Below are 20,535 nucleotides of genomic sequence, written 5' to 3' on the forward strand. Positions count from 1 at the left end.
TCAGTATTTAGGGATAGGAGACTTCCTTAGGAACATGTCTTTGTGGTACACTTATCCTGTTTCCATTGGTTGGATTTTTCCACTGTGGCAGGGCGACTTGCCTAGCATTTATTTCTTAACTTGCCAACAAGGATGTCTTTCTCTGCCAAGCAGGATGTCAGTTATCCAAGGAGGTCTTTGGAACCTAAATTTTTTTGTAAAGGTTTATTTATTTATTATGCATACAATGTTCTGCCTGCATGTAAACCTGCAGGCCAGAACAGAGCACCAGACCTCATTATAGATGGTTGCGAGCCACCATGTGGTTGCTGGGAATTGGACTCAGAGCCTCTGGAAGAGCAGACAGTGCTCTTAACCCCTGAGCCATCTCTCCAGCCGTGGAACTTTTTTTTTTTTTTTTGGTTTTTTGAGACAGGGTTTCTCTGTGTAGCCTTGGCCACCCTGGACTCACTTTGTAGACCAGGCTGGCCTCGAACTCACAGCGATCCGCCTGCCTCTGCCTCCCAAGTGCTGGGATTAAAGGCGTGCGCCACCACGCCCGGCCAGCCGTGGAACTTAAACTTTTATTTGACCGTTATTCAAGGTGGCTTCAGCGTGGCTCCTTTTTCTAGTGGGTCAAGACTCCAGGGCAGGCAAGGTGTCTCAATGGTAAAGGAGGCTTGCAATAAAAGCCTGTCATGGCTAACGTCACGTTTTAAGTTTAAATTACTGTGTTTAAGCAATCTAGAGAACAGCCCAGTGACGCTGCTGGCACATCTTTAATCCAAGCAATCAGGGAGCAGAAGCTGGAGGTGAACTCTGTGACCTCAAAAACAGGAATTATTGTGTGAACGAAATGAAAAAACTGCTCTCCAAAACAAACAAACAAAACCATTTCACGGTCATTCATTTGGAGACCTCTCTTTACTGCTGTCTGTGCTGTGTCTACCGTGTTGCCCTCAGGCCACAGGTTCCTGCTGCCAGCCCTCAGGGGGTGAGATAGTGCCCAGGGTTTCAGACTCCAAGCACCAGTACATCACAATTATCAGAGGCAAGACACAGACTTCTGGCAGGTTCTACAGGAGTCACAGGCCTACAGGCTGCCTAGTCTTGCCTAATCAATACCAGGAATACCACAGAAGCCAACCCAGTGGAGCTCAGGGGTCCGTATCTTAGGCTTGATATGATGACAGTGGCCCCTGGTAGGACCATGGCAGCTCAGTTGTAGGGGAGGTGAGCGTTCAGATGGCTTCTCCAGGGGAGCTGTTGCCAAGCATGTCATCAACGGAAAAAAGTGCACCCAGGGCAGAGCAAAGCCAGGTACGGCGGCACACATCTGTAGTCCCAGCACTCAGGAGGCAGAGGCAGGCAGATCTCTGTGAGTTCGAGGCCAGCCTGGTCTACAAAGTCAGTCCAGGACAGCCAGGGCTACGTAGAGAAACCTTGTCTCGAAAAAACCAAAAAGAAAAAGAATGAAAGAAAGAGTTCCTCCTGGTTCCAGCTTAGTGGCCTGGAGAGCTCACCTGCCTGACGTACAGGGACTTACGTCAGCCAAACCCAGTGGAGCTCAGATGTTGTTTTCAGCTGCCAGTCTCTCCCCTTAGCAGTTGGTACCTTTATATTTTTAAAGGTTTATTTATTTATTTATTTATTTATTTATTTATTTATTTATTATGTATACAGTGTTCTACCTGCACATACACTGCAGGCCAGAAGAGGGCATCAGATCACATTATAGATGCTTCTGAGCCACCATGTGGTTGCTGAAAATTGTACTCACTACCTCTGGAAGAGAAGATAGTGCTCTTAACTTCCAAGCCATCTCTCCAGGCCACAGTTGGTACCCTATATAGCCTCACTGGAGGCCTTTTGCTATGCATGGTTGGAGCATCCTGTGCCTGTTCGGCTTTGTGAGTGTTTTGATTATTCAGACAGTCTCATTTAGCCCAGACTGGCCTGGCAGTTGCTCTGTAGTTGAGAATGGATTTGAACTGTGGCTCCTCCTGCCCCAGGATCCCAGGTGCTGGGGTTACAGGTGTGGAGCTCATGTTCTGCTTCACTGCTTTTTCTCTTCTCTTCTTTTTCAGGCAGGTATACCAACTTATGGATTTTATCTTCCATGGTTGTAACAATGTCGTACTTTTTCTCACATGGCTCTCTCTCACACTCTCCTTCTGTGACTCCCCCACAGCCAGTTCCCTTCCCCCAGTTAATCCCAATGTTTTGCTTTTCCTTATCTTTTTTGTTTGTTTGTTTGTTTGTTTATAGGGTTAGAGTTACTCTGTGTAGCTCTGGCTGTCCTGGAACTAATCTGTAGACTAGGTTGGCCTCAAACTCAGAGATCCACCTACACCTGTCTCCTAAATGCTAGCATTAAAGACATGTGCCACCATTGCCTGGCTGCATTTCCTTTTCTTTTGTTTGTTTTTGTTTTTGTTTTTCGAGACAGGGTTTCTCTGTGTAACTTTGGCTGTCCTGGACCCGCTTTGTAGACCAGGCTGGCCTCGAACTCACAGAGATCTGCCTGCCTCTGCCTCCTGAGTGCTGGGATTAAAGGCGTGAGCCACTATGCCCAGCACATTTCCTTTTCTTTATTTAAATGTTTATTTTAAAATTATTTGTAGACGCTTGTGTCTACACGTGGCCATTGAACATGTGTGCAGGTGTCTGTGGAGGCCGTGTCAGCTGCTCAACTGCAGGAGGACTTTAGACAGTTGTGAGCCACCTGGTGCGGGTGCTGGGAACTGAACTCAAGTTCTTTAGAAGAGCAGCAAGTAAAGCCTGGTGTTGGTGGCTCACGCCTTTAATCCCAGCACTCTGGAGGCAGAGGCAGGCGGATCTCTGTGAGTTCGAGGCCAGCCGCCTCGACTATAGAAACCCTGTCTTGAAAAACCAAACAAACAAACAAACAAACAAAAAATAGAAGACAAAAAAGGAGGAGGAAGAGGAAGAAAAAGAGAAGAAGAAAAAGAGCAGCAAGTGCTATTAATTGCTGAACCATATCTCTAGCCTTTTTTTTTTTTCTTTTAAATAATTGTATTTAGCTGGGTGTGGTAGCGCACGCCTTTAATCCCAGCACTTGGGAGGCAGAGGCAGGTGGATCACTGTGAGTTCAAGGCCAGCCTGGTCTACAAAGTGACTCTAGGACAGGCAAGGCTAACACAGAGGGACCCTGTTTACAAAACAAAACAAAACAAATAAATAATTGTATTTTAAACTGGGCTTGGCAGTGCACAACTCACTATAATCTCAGCACTTGAAGAGGCAGAGGCAGCACAGGACCAAGGGTCTAAACAGGATTGTCTGGCACTGTCCTGGCTGCTCACCTTGACCTCCTGATCCAGCAAGCTCTGGGGACCAGAGACACGGGCAAGTGCATTTTGAAGAGCCTCAGGGCTGGAGTGTTTTCCTGAAAGTTATGATCTAAGTGTATGGAAAGAAGGGCTGCTGATCAGGACCCTGGTCCAGTCTCACTCCAGGCCAGTTTCCCAATATTTCTCCACATACCTGAGGGGACCCCAGGACCTTTGAACTCTAGGAAGGGCACCCGGAAATAGACAGGGGCATGGTGACATTTCTCTAGTTCCACATTCTGATAGATGAAGTCAAGGATCTCACTGACCCATGTGGAACCTGGAAAGGATGTAGTGGAAAGTGAGTGCGGCTGAGGGCTTGGCTCTGCCTGCCAACATGGGAGCCGCAGGCCTGGTAATGGGGCTCTCCTGGCTTATCAGACTTTGGGTACGTGCTGATGATCAGAGCATCAGGAAAGGCTTGAAAGTTCTGCAGTTCAGCAAACCCCTCTGTGGAGAATTTGATCACTGGGATGTCGTTCAGATCCATTAGTGACAGATGAAAGGTTTCTTGCACCAGCCCACTTCTGTTAGTAGCACCCCACTACCATTTGAGGTGGTCTTGCCTCAAGCTAAAGAGCAGGAGGCTTTATGTGGCCAAGGACTTTGCTGGAGCTCACAGAGCCAGCCTGTGGTGGAACTGACTGGAAGGCAGGTCTAACTTCCAGGCAGTGGTCACCCTGTGGCTGTACAACAGCTCATTTCCAGAATATTCTATGGCCTCTGTATCCCACTGGTATCCAGACCATTAAAGAACTCTTGGGGGTCGTGCCCAGCCTCAAAGTTGAGCAACTTTCCAGGAGATGCTATACTGTACCAAAGATGGTCCCCTGTACCTGCCCATGCTCACTGCTAGCAGCAGCTTCATTTCTCTACCCACCCTCCCACTGTAGAGGTCAGCCTATAACCATGGATGGCCTCCTGTCCCCACTATGCTCCTTCCTGAGCCCCTCAGGCTGTCCACATAAGGCAACCACTCAGGGAGTGGACTTCTCAGCCCTCACCTGCCCAGCCCAGTCTCCACAAGGCACTAGGACAAATGCACTTAGCCGAGGTACTGAGCTTGTTTGGGGGTCAGAGACTTCTATGTACATGAGCAAAACCGCTGACTAGCAGGAGCTGCCTCAAATAAGATGGGGAAGTATGGACAAGGAGCCCAGAAGGAGAAGCCCAGGCAAAGATCAAACAGGAGTCGCTCACAGGACCAGAGAGGGAGGAGCTGGGCGCTGCAGAGGCCTTCCGGTCTACCCACCCCAACCAGGCACTCACCTGATTTAAGAGGACCTGGCCTTGCGGCTCCCTGGGCATACTGCTTGTTATGTGTGCAGCCTGGGAGTGCAGGATTCTCTCACCTGAGGGTTTTGTAGGTACCCAGGTGGGAGGGGCTGAGAGCTCCGCCCCCCCCCCCACTGGCTATCCTTCATGAAGGAAGTAGAGGTTGAAGATGGGGTGCTCAGTTAGCCTCTACAGAACCCCAGCAAGAAGCAAGGTCATTACATCTGCAACCCCAAAACTGTTTGGCCCCGAGGTACTAAATGAAGGGACAGACGGTGGAGAATGCACCCATGGGTGGACGGTTTCGTTTTCCCCAAAAGTGACCTATAGCTAGGTTGGCTCTAGAAACTCTACCTCTGCAGGAAGAAAGAGGGTGACAAGGCAAGGTGGGTGGGGCTATTTCCTATTAGACACTTGAAACAATGAACCCCAAAGTAATGCGAATTCCTCCAGGAATATCAAACTATTGAAACAATGGACCCCAAGGAAATGGGAATTTCCTCCAGGAATTTCTGCTGGAAAAAAGAACGGAATCCAGCTGGAGGGGGAAGTTGTTTCCCTGAAAAAGAGGCACAGGGTTCAACAACTTGTCCATCCGTCTTACTGGATGCGATGGCCGCCCGGATGATGTGTCAGTGGTGGGTGCAGCTGAACCTTGCCAGGGGCTGTGTTGATATGCTTATCCTTGAACCTGTATTTTCTTTCTTTCTTTTTTTTTGAGACAGGGTTTTTCTGTGTAGCCTTGGCTGTCCTGGACTCACTTTGTAGACCAGGCTGGCCTCGAACTCACAGCGATCCGCCTGCCTCTGCCTCCCGAGTGCTAAGATTAAAGGCGTGCGCCACCACCGCCTGGCATTAAATGTGATTTTTTTTTTCAAGACAGGGTTTCTCTGTGTAGCCTTGGCTGTCTTGGTTGGACTCATTTTGTAGACCAGGCTGGCCTCGAATTCACAGAGACCCTCCAGCTTCTGCTTCCTGAGTACTGGGATTAAAGGCGTGCGCCACCGTGCTTTGCTGAACCTGTACCCTGAAGCACTCCAGGGGTTTGCTGGACCTCTTTGTTCCTCTTCCCAACGTGGCCACACTGAATAAATCTCCTTTTTCTGCTTTCAACTTCTTTCAATTGGCTTATTGAGGCCAGGTGGTCAGACTGACTTGGTGTAGGTTGTGACTCCCATGTCCAAAACATGTAGATTAAGATCTAGCAGCAAGCTTGACACTGGAGGTCTTCAGAGTGTCCACCCGGTGAGGCAACAAGGTTAAACAGCTGGTAGTGGTTCAAAGTTCTGGAGTGTGACACCAGGAAGTTTATTTTAGGCTGATGTATGTAAGTACAGTGCAATTCAGAAAACGGTTTCCTGGCATACCACAGTCCTCTGTGCACAAGGAGGCATAATTTCATCTGAACTCTTCTCAGGGTATTTACTTCCTCCATGAAGGTGGGTTCTAGAGACAGGCGACACAGGTTATTTTCTTAAAGATTTATTTATTATGTATATGGGGCTCTGCCTGCATGTACACCTGCACGCCAGAAGAGGGCACCAGCTCTCATTATAGATGGTTGTGAGCCGCCATGTAGTTGCTGGGAATTGAACTCAGGACTCTTGGAAGAACAGCCAGTGCTCTTAACCTCTGAGCCATCTCTCCAGCCCCTACCCTTGTTATCTTAAGGGCCTAGGGGAAGATTGGGTGTAATTTTGGTCATGCAGATAGTACTTAGGTCACCTAGACTATTAGCCACTCTGGTCCTGGTTGTGGGAGCTTTGGGGATTGGAGGTAAGGCCTGGCCAAAGAGATAGCCCAGGCGTTGGCCACCTCCGTTCCCAGACTTCTGGGTGGAAAACAGATTATGCATCTTTTCCCTTGAAATGACAAGCCTGGTTGTTCCACATTTCTGGTTTCCCTGGTGCTGTCTGTGAGGCAGACACACAGGCTCCAAGCCACCTGCCTAGTCTCCTGAGCCTTTGATTATTCTTTTATTTAGTGCCAGCTGTCAACTTCACATAGCCCAGCCTTCTCTGTGGGATCTTCAATCGGGGGACTGTTCTAACTGGCCTGTGGGCATGTCTGTGGGGGCATTTCCTGAATTGTTGATTGATGTGAGAGGGGCCCAGCCCACCGTGGACAGTGCCACCCCTACGCAGGTGGCCCTGGCTTGTGTAGGCATGTTGACTAAGGCACCAGCCAGATGGCTCCAGCCTTGAGTTCCCACCCTGATGGGCTTTTACCTGCAAGTATAAGATGAAACAAGCCTTTTCCTCCTCAAGTTACTGGTCCCATGTTAATTATAGCTAAGGGAAAGCAACCAAAGACAATATCTGTTACCTCTGAGAGAGGTTAAGAGAGCAGCAAGGCCACACGGTCAGGCCAACGGCTGGACTTCACTTCCTGCCTGGCTCTGACAAAACTCCAGAATGTACACTTAACCCATCCTTTTTATTGTGCTTAAGTAAAAGCTGCCGACCACTGAAGAAAGAGGCAGAAGAGATACACAGTGAAGGTTGGGGCGCATAGGATCAGGTCTCCAGCAAGTCTGTCCAGTGTTCCTGAAAGGACAGAGGGTGGGTGAGAGGTAGTCTAGGGGTATTGGGGGAGTGGGGGGCAGAGTCACCTCTCACCTCTTCTAATTCCAAATCCTCTTCCTCCTCGGCATCCATGTGGCACTGTCCAACCAGGTGTCCCCAAAGTAGTGACTCCTTACAGCTGCCAGAGGGTGCAGTTGGTGGAGATGGCAGAGTGAGGATTCAACGAGCCAGGACTGGCGCTCAGTGCAACTTCTCCCCGGGGTCTCCACAGGCTGGGAGGAGGGGCTGGGCTCACCTAGGACAACGGCCCTCCAGGGGCAGAAGCTGCCCAGGCTCTTCCTGCAGGAACTGCTCAGCCAGGCAGATGATATGGGCCCTTAGGGGACAACCAGGGTGGGGGCAGCACAGGGGGCCCTCTTCATCCTGTCGGAGGTGGCAGGCGAGGAGACACGGAAGTAACTTGAAGTAACTGAGGCAACACATAGCTTGTGAGACAAGAAAGAGACTGGGGGACCGCAGGAAGCACACAAAAGAGCTGTGACTTCAGAAGACCAGGAAAGATTTCGCAAGGTTGCCCATTCGGAGAATCTAACGGCCCCCTGGCAGGTTCTGATAGGTCAGGAAACAGCTGAAAGGACCACCCAGACATATGTCTAGTGGGCAAAGTCCAGGGTCTCAGCCGCTCTGTACCCCTACCTGCAGCATACGTGCACACAGAGTGCAGCTGGCCTTGGCACCTAGATCCGGCTGGCACTCGCTGTCAGCCTCACTTGCAGAGGGTCGTTTCGGGACCGAGGGCTGGGATGGTGGCGGTCCAAAGGCAATGGGCATGTGTGGTGGTGGCGCTGGACAGAGTTCGTGGCGGAAGTCAGGTCGCAGCCAGCGTATTGTTAGAGGGAGGCGTACCCACGGAGGAGCTCGGAGCATGTGTGCCAGCACACGCAGGTGGAAGGCAAAGGCAGCCTCGCTGCGCAGGCGCGGCCCCACGTGCGTCAGGCGGCGTGAAGCCTGAGGATGCTGCCAGGCCCATTCAAACTGTAGGAGGGGTGACGCAAAACAAGGTCAGGGTGGTCCTGAGCAAAGTCCCCTAGACAAATCCTATGCCCCTGTCTAGCCTGCCCTTAAGATGCCTTTCTTACCCGAAGGGCGGCCACAGCAGACGGGAAACCGTGCAGGATCAGCACCATGTCCCTTGGGAGAAGAGAGGGGCACGGCCAGTGAGTCTCCATCACACCTCAACTCTGCTAGAAGCTGAATTCCCCACCCCCACCAGGCCTGTGCTCCGGTTCACACGGAGCCATCAGGACTCGAACCTTTCATGGAGGTGCAGCCCAGCTCACTCAGGCTCCTCACCAAGTTCTTGATCGCTCTCCTCTGGAAGCTGTATTCTAGCCCCAGCCTTAGGACAAGGCCCCTGTCTCGTGATCCCAGTCTTAAAACAACTTTCATTAGTACGTATTACACCTACATTGTATTTGATGCCTCTTATTATATAATCACTTTTGTTTTTGTTTTCTTCCTCATTCCGAATAATTCTCTTCCTATTTTCATACTTTTTCTTTAAATCCTGAAGAAAAATTGAGATGTTGGTCTGTTATATCACTTAACACGATGCCGTCTAGCTCCACCCACTTTCTCAATGAGTGGCATTTTGGGGCTGGAGAAGTGGTTCAGTTAGGAGCACCTGCTCCTGCAGAGGTACCTGGGCTCAGAACATATCTGTAACTCCCATTCCAGGAGGCAGCCCTCTTCTGGCCTCTGAAGGCACTGCATGCACATGGTGCACTTAAGAGGAATTTTAGTAAAACCTTCATATGAATCAAATAAAAATAAAACTTAAAAATTTTTAAATTTATTATTTTATGTATGAGTGCTCTATCTGCATGTTACACCTGCCTTCCAGAAGAGGGCATCAGATCGCAGTATAGATGGTGGTGAGCCACTGTGTAGTTGCTGGAATTGAACTCAGGACCCCTGGAAGAGCAGACAGTGCTCTTAACCACTGAGCCATCTCTTTAGCCCAAAACGTTCTGTTTGTTTGTTTGTTTTTGTTTTTAACTATATCTTGTATATGTCACATTTTCTTCGCCCACTCACCTGTTGAGATGGGCACTTGACTGATCAGAGAAAAGGGAGCCTCAATTGAGAAAATTCCTTCATAAGATCAGACTGTATGCAAGCCTGGAGAGAATTTTCTTAATTATTGATTGATATGGGAGGGCCCAGCCCACTGTGGGTGGTGCAGTCCCTGCCAGGGCTGGTGGTCCTGGGTTCCATGGCCTCTGTATCAATTTTTATTTGGGTTCCTGCTGTCTTCCTCCAATGACGAACGTGTAAGCCACGCTTTCCTCCCCAATAAGCTTTTTGGTCATGATGTTTCATCACAGCAAGAGTAACCCTGAGTAACACCTTGATTGATTCCATAGCTTCGTTTATGTACTGTTTCGCTTGTATGCTTGCATACGTGTATGTGTGTGTGTGTGTGTGCAACCACGTGCGTGCCTGGTGGGCGCAGATGTCAGAAGAGGGCGTTCGATACCCTGGTCGTGGAGTTACAACGCAGCTTGTGCACAGGCTCCCCCAAATAACCACCCCAAGTCTTAATCCAGCCTTCGCAGAGTGTTGGGATCCACAAGGTGCCGCCTCCCTGCTACGCTCTCCCCCGTGACAGGCCAGGGACTCAGAAACGCCCGCGATCACAAAAAAAAAAAAAAAAAAAAAAAAAAAAAAAAAAAGCCCCACCTCCGTCATTAGTCTTCTGCCCTGGCGGCCCGCCTCCTACCCGGAGCCTTCCGGCAAGACACCGGCGCCCTCTTACCAGGGTCCTCGCCCGCTGGTCCGCCAGGCGCCACCTTTTTTGCGACCGGCGTTGTGTTGCCGGACCCGTCTAGCAGGATTGACTGTGAATCCCACGTACACGCGGCCCCGATGCCGAGGGTTCTGGCAGTAGAGCAGGTAGACCCCGAAGAAACGCCCCGGTCTTGCCGCATGTCCCATCGGGACTCTGCGGGCTGAAGGTCCAAAGTGTGTGTGGATGGGTGATTTCTGGGACCCCCGGACCTCGGGAAGAGCTGGGTAGCCAGGATGCAAAACGTTTGTCTAGGAAAAAGCACTGGAGAATGAGCGTGCAGCGTCTTGGTGCGCCGACCGGCTGCCCTCCTGCCCCGCGCCGATTGGCTAATTGCTGGGGCAGAACTTCCCAAATGTTGCGAATTCGGGAGGGGGGCGGTGTATCAGGAGGCGGAAGTGCTGCCTTCGAGTCCTCCCCAGGAAGGGCGGAAGTGAATGGCGTGGAGGAAGTGGCTACAGTGAGGGCGGAAAGCGGGGTGGCGGGCTCCGAGGCGAGGTTCTGTACATGCCGGTCTGTGGTCCCACCGCGCTGTGACCATGGAACTCAGCGCTAACTACCTCCGTGAGAAACTGCAGCGGGACCTAGACGCAGAGCATGTGGTGAGTGTGGGACTGGGGGGTCGCGGGCGGCGGCGAAGGGCTCCCGGGCGAGTGCCCCATCGTCCGGATCTTCCGCTGGCTAGGAGGTGGAGGACACGACTCTCAACCGTTGCGCGACCAGCTTCCGAGTCCTGGTGGTGTCGGCTAAGTTCGAGGGAAAGCCACTGCTCCAGAGACACCGGTGAGCCCCTGGGAGCCCCTCGCCCAGCGTTGCATCGGGCTTGGAACCCGCTGCCCCAGTCTCCGTCCGCCCGGGTGGGGACTAACTCCCAACGCCCCTCGATGTGCCCCCATAACCCTGAGGGTGCCCCTGTCTTTGTGGTTGGAATTCTGCATTCTCCTCGAATCCCCACTTCTTGGAGACATCTCCGATCTCCTTGGTCACGCCACCTTCGGAGCCCACTACCCTGAGGCCGGTCATTTTCCAATTTCTTGTCTCAACCCCAGGCTGGTGAATGAGTGCTTAGCGGAAGAGCTCCCGCACATCCACGCCTTTGAGCAGAAAACTCTGACCCCAGAACAGTGGACCCGAGAGCGGCAGCAATGAGGGGCTCAGGCCTGAACAGCCATTAAATTGTGTATCTGGTCCAGCAGGTTTCAGTGTGCTCCGAGACTGAGTCAAGGGCGTGGCTTTTCCCCGACTCTCCCGCCGTTGGTCTTGTTGTTGTTTTGTTTTGTTTTTTTCAAATTTGGATGGATTTCTCTCCTGAGCCCTCTAGCTTCCAACTTAAACAAATGAAAGTTCTGTTCTAAGTCTCTGCCAAGGCTGCCTTGTAAGCCTTCACTGTCAGTCCCTGTGGTCTCTGTACTGTCACCAAGGTCGGCCCTCAAAAAGCAAGGTGTGCCTGCTCTGCCAGCCCTCAGGACCAACAAACCTCGAGCATTTCCCCATGCCTCTGTTTCTCCAGGACCCTGGAGGGGTGTCAGAGACAAGATACAGAATTTCTATCAGGTTCTCGGTCTCTTGACAGGCCTCTCCACTGTGGATCTTTGGTTTGGTTTGGTCTTTCAGATGGGGTCTCAATATGTTTTCCAGGCTGTTCTTAAGTTCATGAGCTCAGATGATCCTCTGGCCTTGACGTCCCGTGCAGCTATGACTACATGTCATCACGGAGCTCAGTTCTTCCCCATATGGTCAGGGGCTGTCCCTGCCACTTAGTTACCTCTGCCCCCACCTTCTGGTCAAGCTGAGGCCATGGTCATCACTGTCGATGCCTTCTCCATCCCCAGTGTTGTTTCCTGAACATTTTTGGTTCCTCTGGAGGACAAGGACCCCCAAAAGAAGACACAGGAAAGATGCAGAGAGTGGCCTAGCCTGTATCCCCAGAGGACTGACCCCCTTCACTCCCCAGTGATGGTCCCTCCTCCGGTTTATAGAGTAGAAGAGACTTGTCCAGGATCACATGCCCTGTCAGAGAGTGAAACAGAAGTGGGCAGGCAGATAACTCCATGGTGTGCTGAAGAGAAAAGGGCTGCGGTCCTGGGTACTCTGCACTGTATGACTTCAGCCCAGTGATGGCCGTGGTACCCTGTAGAAATGCTCGGTTTCATCGCAGGGTCTCTCACCAGTTGGGCACCAAGAGCTGATTACATACTAAGACACTCCTTCAGGAAGCATGCATGCAGATAGCCAGGAGACTGCTTGCCTACCGTACACAAAGCCCTGGGTTCAGCCCTCAGCACCCCAAGAACCAGGCATCGTGATGCACGGCTAGAACAGCACTCGCTGGGTACAAGGATCAGGTGTTCAGGACCACGCTGGGCTGTGCGAGACAGTCACAACACACTGGAACAGTCACCTCACTCTATACAAAGGGTTTAAGAGATTTATTCCTTCCTGTTTTCCTCAGAGGCCAGGTCCTTTGAACCCCACAGGAAATGCTCTGAGGCAGTAGGAGAATGCTGTGAGTGAAAGGGGGTGCTTAGCCCATGACTCCAGAAACGCCAGTCAGCAAGCCCTGCTCCATGCACCCTGCGGTCCAGAGTCAGGCTGTTTCCTTGTCTCTAAGCTTTGTCCTTATGGGACATAGTCTTTGTTTTTGTTTGTTTGTTTGTTTTGGTTGGTTGGTTGGTTGGTTTTTCGAGACAGGGTTTCTCTGTGTAGCCTTGGCCATCCTGGACTCACTTTGTAGACCAGGCTGGCCTCGAACTCACAGCGATCCACCTGCCTCTGCCTCCCGAGTTCTGGGATTAAAGGTGTGCGCCACCACGCCCAGCTTCATAGTCTTTGTTTTGTCAAAAATTTTTTCCCTTAATTTTTTGTTTGTTTTGTTTTTTGAGACAGGGTCTTTGTAGAGCCCAGGCTATCCTGGAACTAAGAAATCTGCCTGCCTCTGCTTTCTCAGTGCTGAGACTAAAGGTATGTGTCACCACACCTGGCTTATCTGTGTTTACGGATGTGGGTGTGGTTGCTTGCAGAAGACGTCAAGCCTCCTGCGGCTGGAGTTGCAGGTGGTTGTGAGCCACCTGATGTGTGTGTTGGGATTGGTCCTCAGGGAGGGCAGCAAGTGCTCTTAACTGCTGAGCTATGTCTCCAGCCCAAGATTTATTTTTACTTACGTGTATGTGTGAATGTGTGTGCATGCAGGTATACATGCCTATTCAGACAAGGCCAGAAGAGGATGTCGGATGTCTGTCCTCTGTCACTTTCTATTTATTCCTTTGAGGCAGGTTCTCTCTCTGAGCCTGGTGCTTGCATCTTCTTTAGGCTGGAAGCCAGCCAGCCAGCCCTAGCAATCCTGTCTCATCCACACCAGAGCTTGGGTTACAGGTGTTTGGAAGATTACCCAGTTTGTTACAGGTGCTGGGATCTGAATTCCACTCCTTATGATTGCAGGATGAACACTTTACACCACCAAGGCATCCTTCCAGCTTGTGCTGCCCACCAGGCCACATCTCAGCACCAGCCCCACCCCCTACCATCTGTGCTGCCCACCAGCCCACATCTCAGGCACCCGCTCCCCTACCCCCATCTGATTTTTTTGTTCTGTTTTGTCGAGGCAGCGTGTCACTTTATAGCCAATCACAGTTGGATTTCTGGCTTTAAGCACACAGCAGGCCTGCCCAGCCTCCCAGTGCTGGGATTACAAATGTGAGTCATGTCTGATCAGAGTCTCATTGTTTTTTGTTCTTTGAGTCTATAGTTTGGAAATGTCGGGCCGGGCGAGGTGGCGCTCACCTTTAATCCCAGCACTTGGAAGGCAGAGACAAGCAGATCCCTGTGAGTTTGAGGCCAGTGTGGTCTACAAAGAGAGTCTAGGACAGCCAGGGCTACACACAGAAACCCTGTCTCAAAAAAAAGAAAAGAAAAATGTCAGGCTGGAGAGATGGATCAGTGGTTAAGAGCACTGACTGTTCTTCCAGAGGTCCTTAATTCCCAGCAACCACATGGTGGCTCACAACCATTGATAATGAGATCTGATGCCCCCTTCTGGTGTGCAAAAAGACATGTTCTCATATACATAAAATAAATAAATCTTAAAAAAAGAAAAATGTCACTGTGTGCTTCTTGATTTCTCCACAAGCAACAGTGGTCACTGTGGTTGTTTGCAGTTTGTGCTGGAGTGGACCAGGAAATGCTAATTTGGTCTGGGCCATAGCTAGAGTTACAGAGAAGCTTGCACAGCATATTAACGGGTGTGACTTTGTCCCCCAGCACTACCAAAGAAGACACAAGAAAAGATTTGAGGTGACTATGCACATTCTTGGGGCCCTAAGATAGGGATTGCAATGGCTCAGACCTTGCACTCTGAGGTGGAGCTGGGAAATAGAGATCAGTCTCTCAGCTCCATCACTGCAGGTATCCTAGCAACCAAAAGGAAGCCTTGGGGCTGGTCAGTTCACCAGAGTCTGAGAGGTACCAGAAAATAAAGCCATTTTATTATTTTCATCTTATTCACGATATGGCCTGAGGGTTGGGGTGGGGGCAGAGTGAATGGCTGACCCCAGCTGAAGCCTCTGGGGTCCTTTACTTGGCCTGAACAGTCTCCTCCAGCCTGTCCAAGCGCTCCTGTAACTTCTGCATCATGGCCTTTAGATTCCTTATCTCTTCCTCCAGCTGTGACACAACGTCCTAGGAGACCCAGCATTGCATTAGGCCTGGCTTTTCTGTAGCTTTCCTTCCTCTGGCATCAGTTAACCTTCCCAAGAGCTGCAAGGCTTGGGCCCTTCTGTCCCAGCAGCTGCTACCCGCATTCCTGCAGACCTATATGCTGGCAACCTGGTGTTTAAGGCTTCGGGGCCACACACTCCTTACCCTTCAAGAATCTCCCTCTATGAGGAGCTTGGCCATCTCTAAACACTGGACTCTTTCCCTGTGAGACACTGAGCACTTCCCATGCAGCCTTTGCCCTAACCCACCTTCCTCCCCTGCCCCCTCCCCCGCTAGCTCCCACCGGCCTTACCAAGCCCGGAGTGCCGCTGGCCTCTGGTGTAGCCCTTCTGCGAGCGCTGTCCAGGCCCCTGTTGATTCTCAGCTCCCGGCTCTTTGGGGGCACGTAGCCATCCTTGAGGGAAATGAGGAGGGGCCCGGCATCCCGACCACCCAGCCACTCCTCAGCTGTGAGGGCAGGGTCAGGTCCTGCAGTGGGTGGGTACAGGTCCTCCTGGAACAGGTCCGACTGTGGGCAAGGCCAAGGCTGGTCATGAGAGTGTTTACATTCCTGCCCCACCCTGTGAGCCCCCATGGCCCATTCCTGCCCCAGCACCCAGGGAGGAGCACAGGAGCATCACCTTCCTAGGCACTGTCATGGCAATGGGCTCACACTTCCGCTCATGAAGCTTATAGAACCTGTGGAAACAGGAAGAGGAGCGGCACTATACAAAATGGCTCGTTGGGTGCCTAAGGTCTGGTTAAAATCGGGGGGGGGGAGGGGGTCAGTCACCTGGCAATCTCACACTTATTCACTTCCAGGCCACGTTTGGGCATGTAGCCCATACCACGCTGAGACTCCTTGGAACTGAACATGGAAAGATAGTGCAGGAAGGGAGCCTCAGAAGTGATCTCAAAATACCGGATAGAGCTGTCACCCTGTAGGTTGTATGGACAAGTGGGTCAGTAGCAGCACAGGGCACCAGCCTTTGTGCTCACCCAGCCACTTGCCCACTTCTCTGCCCCCAGCCCTCCTGACTGAGTCACCTTGCCACAGAGGTAGACAATGTTGGTGTCAGGGTCAAAAAAAGGCAGCAGGACTCCACTGCTTGTGTCCAGCTCCTGCAGGGACAGTGGCTCCTCCAGGTGCTTCTGTAGAGACAGGTGGGGACAGCAATAGGCGGGGCTGTGTCAAGTCAGACCAAGCATGCAAACTCCCCATCTTGCAGGTAAACTGAGGCCATGGTCATGTGGTAGGGCAGAGACTTAGCCTGGATTCCCAGCCAAAAGGGCTCTGTTTCTCCACACGCACCGTGTCCCACAGCGCCACCTGCCGCTCACTCATGCGGCTGAAACCAGTGGTTAGAATTTTTCCTTCTGACACAAACACAGCGTGCACTGGCCGAGTTCCCTCATGAGGACGGTCCTTTTCCTGAGAGGAAAGAAATGTGCTAGGTCAGCTTCTCACAGGCTCACCAAGGGACATCTAGACCCCAGGTGGGTGCAGGGAAAGCAACATCCAAGGGCCAAGGTTTTGGCTTCATGGCAACTTACAGCCACCACGGTGCCTTTGCGAGGTTCAATGATGCGAACACGCTTGTCACGGCAGGAGGTACAGATGAGTGCGCCGTCCCGGCTCCAGTCCACACTGTAGATTGTGTCCGGGTGCACATCCGGGCCCAGGGTCAGCACAGATGCCCCAGTGCCCACGTCCCACACCAGGATCACATTGTCACAACCTGCACAATTGTCCAGCGTTGAACTATGAACCTTGGCCCTCCTGTCGAGTGCCCTAGCCCTCCCCTCCTCACCCTTATGGTACCTGCACTGAGCAGTACGTTCTGGGCTGTGGGGTGCCAGGCCACGATGCCGACCCGCTTGGTGTGACCCTCCAGGGTGACGACGGGCTCCCGCAGGGGCATCACCAGACCCCCATCAGGGATCTCCCACACCTGCAGAAAGGGGCGAGTGAGTCTCTGGGACTTCCAAATCCAGCTTCTTCTTGGAGACCCCTCATAACCCACATTCCTACCCAGACTCACCATAACTGTGCAGTCCTCAGAGCCACTGGCAATGACATTGTCATTGTGCGGGCACCAGGCGATGTCTAACACAGGGGCAGTGTGGCCGCAAACTAGGGGCACGTTCTTGTCCACGCGTCCAGTCTGGAGGGCACAGCGGGGCTTCTGATGGAGGCGCCTTGGCCTCCAAACCCAATCCAACCTCCCCACACCCCTGCAAAGGGACACAGAGGAAGGCTGTGGGGTCCCTGGGCGGGGGGGGGGGGGGTACTGGGATGGGGAGGACTTGGCCTTTGCCCCAGTCCCAGGGAGGCTAGCACCAAACTGCATGAGACCCTGGCCAAGATCCTGACCCCTTCTATCTCAGTGTTATCTCTGGGTACCACGGGGCCCAGGGGAGCATAAGGTGGGAGTCCCCAGTAGGAGAGTGAGGGGCTACAGGATGTGTGTTCTACACGCACAACTAGAGGTCTCTCTTGATGCCTCTAGACATAATCAAAGGTTTGGAAATGGCCTCTCCCGAGGGCCAACTGCTTCCTGTGTAAAGCAAGAGCTGTGCAGGCCCAGCTTCAACCCGGCAGCCACTTCCTCTTTCCTTCTGCTTTCATCGGCCCTTTTAAGGTAACAACTTAGGGCCTAACTCCCCTTCCTGTTTCACCCGGTAAAAGAGTCCAGGAGTATACTGGGGTTCAAGGGCGGTGGGCTCAGAGGGCAGGCTCCACCTGTGAGCAAGGGCTTACACTTGATGAAGGCCCCCAAAGGCTCAATTCCTCACAAGCCAAACCTGGAGTCCTCACTGCTGAGAACAGCGGAGCAACTCTATCCTGAGCAGAAACCCCCCCAGGCCAAGACCTGAGAGATGCCCTGCCTTGTTTTGTCCCCCAGAGAGCTTAAGGAGCAAACGGCCTTATCACATTTTACAGATGACAACACAGAACCCCAGGAAGGCTTGGTCACAGTCCCCTACTCAGGTCCCCACAGTCTCGGTGGGCAGCAGAACCCTCCTCAGGAGTGCTGCTGTCCCAGAAGCTCACCTTGCCTAGGGGTAGCACCAGGAAGGCCCCTCCCCCACTGGCCTCACAGATCAGAGCCATGAACTTGGGGTTGACAGCGCAGAAGCCACTGTCCCAGGTGGTCTGTGAGACGCGTACATCCTCATAGCACTGGTCAGCCTTGGCTGGCTGTCCAAACACGTGGCGGAATTTGCTGGAGCGAACCACCTGCCGGCTCATCCTGAGGGACACAGATTGCAAACTTTTCTCTAGATCAATTCCGGCTGTACATGGCCAGCCCCAGAGCACAACCTTTGAGTCCCCAGCATCGTGTCTGAGGCACCCTGACCTCCGACTACTACTGTTCTCCATGACTGACAGCCTGCTTACCCTCCCCAGTTTTCCTTCTGTCAAACTCCCAGGTACTCCAAGCCACACCCTCAATCCTGCACCAGCAGCCCTTAGGCTCTGAGGGTCTGGTTCCTGATGCCCTGGAGGTGTGGGTTCCCTCCTGTTGAGGGTGTAGGGTTCCAGATCCTACACCCAGATCCTCACACCCACACAGAGCTTCCTAGAGGGTGGGCAGGCCTTCTCCTCGGCCTGCCAGCTCAGGAATGGCACACGAGGATGGACACCAGTTCGCCCAGAAGAGAATGAGGTCACAGGATGGCTTCCCCAGGTTTCTGGTCCCAAGAAGCAGCAGTGGCTTGAGTCTCAGCATCCCTCCACACCTCTGCCTCTCAAGCTCAGCTCAGAAAAGGCAGGTGTTCTTCTGAGCCATCTCTGTTTCCAGCAAACTGCGCTCAGCAGTGGCCCACCTTGACTTCCCCGAGGTCCGCTAAGATGGTTACCCACTGTGGCTGGGCAGCCAGCCAGCAAACAGCCCAGGGGCTGCCTCTATCCCCGTGCCCAAGCCTTCCACCTTCCTGCTCAGTGAAAGCGATGGCTGCGCTACGGAGGGCATTCTGCCCAGAGCCTCTGCCCACCTCTCCAGGTTTCATCCATCTGCTCGGCCTTAATGGGGAGCCTCTTCTTGCGGGGACTCCATCCCCAAAGAGGCTCCCAGGTCTAAACAGAAAGCAGGTGAAGTGCGTGAGTGAAGTCTCCAAGACCAGAAGAGGAGATAAGCCTCCAGTAAACGGTCTGGCTTTGGGGGGGGGAACCCAATTCAGAGGTGGGGGCGGTAGATGTGCCCCACCCGGCCTCCTCCCCCACCCAGGTACCAAGCCCGGAAACCACGGAAAGGGGAACTTGGTCTTTTCTTGTTTTGCACTCAACTCCTTCCTGTCTCAAAGCTCAGGGCAGTTACTTGGCTCACCCCACCCTGCCCCCACTCCCCACCGCCCAGGGCACAGGTTCTGAGCCCAGCTGCCGCCGCTCCCAGCGCGCCCACCTCCATCTTGGTCACGATGGTCCTTCCCTTCGCCCTCACCTTGGAGCACTCTGGGACCTACTTGCCCCTTCGCACTCCTTGGTCCCCGGCTCTCCTGGCGGGGTTCACGAATCGGCTCTCTGTCCCTAGCCTGATGCCCCTGACAGCTCGCCCACCCCCACAACCCTGCTCCCATGCTAGCGCTGGCCCCACAGGTGGCCCATAGCAACGATGCCCGGCCCTTGTGAGCAGCCCTCCCCTGGCGTCCAACCTCACCTGCTGAGGAGAGCTGAGCGTGACCCCCCCAAGTGGAGGAGGAAGGAAAGGAGGATAGAGGAGCTGCAGGCTGGCCGGTGAGGATGCTCTGTCAAGACAATGAATGAGCAGCCGCCGTGCGGCCGGCCTCCTCCGAGTGGCAGCGCCCCTTTTGGGCGGAGCTTATGTAGTCCCGGCCCTTCGCTCCTGGGCGGGGAAGCTGGGACCCATCCCCTCACGCCCCCGCCCCCCCCCCCCGTGCTGTCAGCTCCAACCCCCAGATGCTGACGCGAATCATCTCTCTCTCTCTCTCTCGTCTCTCTTCTCCTCCTCTTCTCTCGCCGCTTCTCTCGTACCTCTCTCTCTCTCTCTCTCTCTCTCTCTCTCTCTCTCTCTCTCTCTCTCTCTCTCTCTCTCTCTCTCCTCTCTCTCTCTCTTTTAATGTCAAAACGCAAAAAATATCCCGTTACATCATCCCTCCCCCAGCGGCCCGCAGCCTACTGGAGGTCCTTTCCCTTGGCACAAGAGAAAGCTCCACAGGGCTGCAACCAGCTTGAGAGCCTTCCCTGTGACAGGAGGGACCGCTCCTGTCGCTGCCCCCAAAACAGATTCCTGGATGGCCTTGGGAATCATGCCTCCTCTCAGGAGGCTCAGGGCTTCAACGGGGAACACTCTCGCCCTCTGCTTCACAGGGTAGAGGCCCGGAAGAAGTAAAATAATTGGGCATTACGGAGCACCTGTTTGCTGCCGGGGCTGAGAGAGCAAGTGAGTCAGGCTCTCGCCTCTGTAGAGCTCTCAGCTTTTTGCGGGGTGGAGGCAGTCTGCCACCGTTTCCAGACCCCTGGGTACACACAGAAGTCTAATAACACACACAGGAGAGCTAACGTCCATTCCTGTCCCTCAGGGGGAGGCGGGTTGTCACATGAGAAAGGGCAGGGCAAGAAAGGCCTTTGCTAGAATCACTCTTGTGACTCTTGGCTGTTACGCTTCTTAGTGACCTTGGGTAGATTAATTTAATCTCAACCCCGTTTCCCCCTCTATAACGGTCTTACCTGCCTCGTATAGAGATGATCACTCCAAGGATATCTGCATGCGCTTCTACAGAGTGGCGGGGGTAATTAATGTTAGGTTTCACAGACAGATTTGGTGGCCCACACCTGTGAATCTGGGGAAGCAGAGGCAGAAGGGTCACAGTGATATCAAAGCCAGCCTGGTCCACAAAT

General features: G+C 52.9%; 3 protein-coding genes across 3 annotated transcripts; 1 reads left to right on the forward strand and 2 right to left on the reverse strand.

The window, feature by feature from the left end:
* Window positions 1-7,098: 7,098 nt before the first annotated feature.
* On the reverse strand, window positions 7,099-10,273 carry Slx1a (SLX1 homolog A, structure-specific endonuclease subunit). The gene is made up of 6 exons (XM_051145250.1): window positions 9,951-10,273; window positions 8,272-8,323; window positions 7,829-8,167; window positions 7,428-7,555; window positions 7,226-7,310; window positions 7,099-7,153 (listed from the first exon to the last, which is right to left on the reverse strand). The coding sequence occupies exons 1-6, from the start codon at window positions 10,127-10,129 to the stop codon at window positions 7,124-7,126; spliced, it is 813 nt and encodes a 270-aa protein (XP_051001207.1). The 5' UTR covers window positions 10,130-10,273; the 3' UTR covers window positions 7,099-7,123.
* A 28-nt stretch (window positions 10,274-10,301) lies between these two features.
* Window positions 10,302-11,233, forward strand: Bola2b (bolA family member 2B). Its single transcript, XM_051145252.1, has 3 exons — window positions 10,302-10,582; window positions 10,666-10,763; window positions 11,030-11,233. The coding sequence occupies exons 1-3, from the start codon at window positions 10,520-10,522 to the stop codon at window positions 11,127-11,129; spliced, it is 261 nt and encodes an 86-aa protein (XP_051001209.1). The 5' UTR covers window positions 10,302-10,519; the 3' UTR covers window positions 11,130-11,233.
* Window positions 11,234-14,439: 3,206 nt separating this feature from the next.
* Coro1a (coronin 1A) lies at window positions 14,440-19,500 on the reverse strand. The gene is made up of 11 exons (XM_051145253.1): window positions 19,334-19,500; window positions 17,728-17,926; window positions 16,715-16,837; window positions 16,495-16,624; window positions 16,227-16,411; window positions 15,985-16,104; window positions 15,720-15,824; window positions 15,466-15,611; window positions 15,314-15,371; window positions 14,986-15,201; window positions 14,440-14,654 (listed from the first exon to the last, which is right to left on the reverse strand). Exons 2-11 carry the CDS (start codon window positions 17,923-17,925, stop codon window positions 14,550-14,552), a joined length of 1,386 nt encoding a protein of 461 aa, XP_051001210.1. The 5' UTR covers window position 17,926; window positions 19,334-19,500; the 3' UTR covers window positions 14,440-14,549.
* Window positions 19,501-20,535: the final 1,035 nt, after the last annotated feature.

Source organism: Acomys russatus, chromosome 5, assembly GCF_903995435.1.
Source record: "Acomys russatus chromosome 5, mAcoRus1.1, whole genome shotgun sequence".
Taxonomy (NCBI): domain Eukaryota; kingdom Metazoa; phylum Chordata; class Mammalia; order Rodentia; family Muridae; genus Acomys; species Acomys russatus.

What these genes read in the sequence shown, in the direction of transcription:
- Slx1a (XM_051145250.1), bottom strand. Translation starts at nt 10,129, where the DNA reads ATGGGACATGCGGCAAGACCGGGGCGTTTCTTCGGGGTCTACCTGCTC. An exon ending in CTGCTGTGGCCGCCCTTCGG is followed by an intron (nt 8,168 to 8,271) that starts GTAAGAAAGGCA and finishes CCCCTCCTACAG; the next exon opens with TTTGAATGGGCCTGGCAGCA. An exon ending in CTGGAGGGCCGTTGTCCTAG is followed by an intron (nt 7,311 to 7,427) that starts GTGAGCCCAGCC and finishes ACCCTCTGGCAG; the next exon opens with CTGTAAGGAGTCACTACTTT.
- Bola2b (XM_051145252.1), top strand. Translation starts at nt 10,520, where the DNA reads ATGGAACTCAGCGCTAACTACCTCCGTGAGAAACTGCAGCGGGACCTA. An exon ending in ACCTAGACGCAGAGCATGTG is followed by an intron (nt 10,583 to 10,665) that starts GTGAGTGTGGGA and finishes TCCGCTGGCTAG; the next exon opens with GAGGTGGAGGACACGACTCT. An exon ending in CCACTGCTCCAGAGACACCG is followed by an intron (nt 10,764 to 11,029) that starts GTGAGCCCCTGG and finishes TCTCAACCCCAG; the next exon opens with GCTGGTGAATGAGTGCTTAG.
- Coro1a (XM_051145253.1), bottom strand. Translation starts at nt 17,925, where the DNA reads ATGAGCCGGCAGGTGGTTCGCTCCAGCAAATTCCGCCACGTGTTTGGA. An exon ending in GCAAAGGCACCGTGGTGGCT is followed by an intron (nt 16,105 to 16,226) that starts GTAAGTTGCCAT and finishes CTTTCCTCTCAG; the next exon opens with GAAAAGGACCGTCCTCATGA. An exon ending in AGGTGGCGCTGTGGGACACG is followed by an intron (nt 15,825 to 15,984) that starts GTGCGTGTGGAG and finishes CTGTCTCTACAG; the next exon opens with AAGCACCTGGAGGAGCCACT.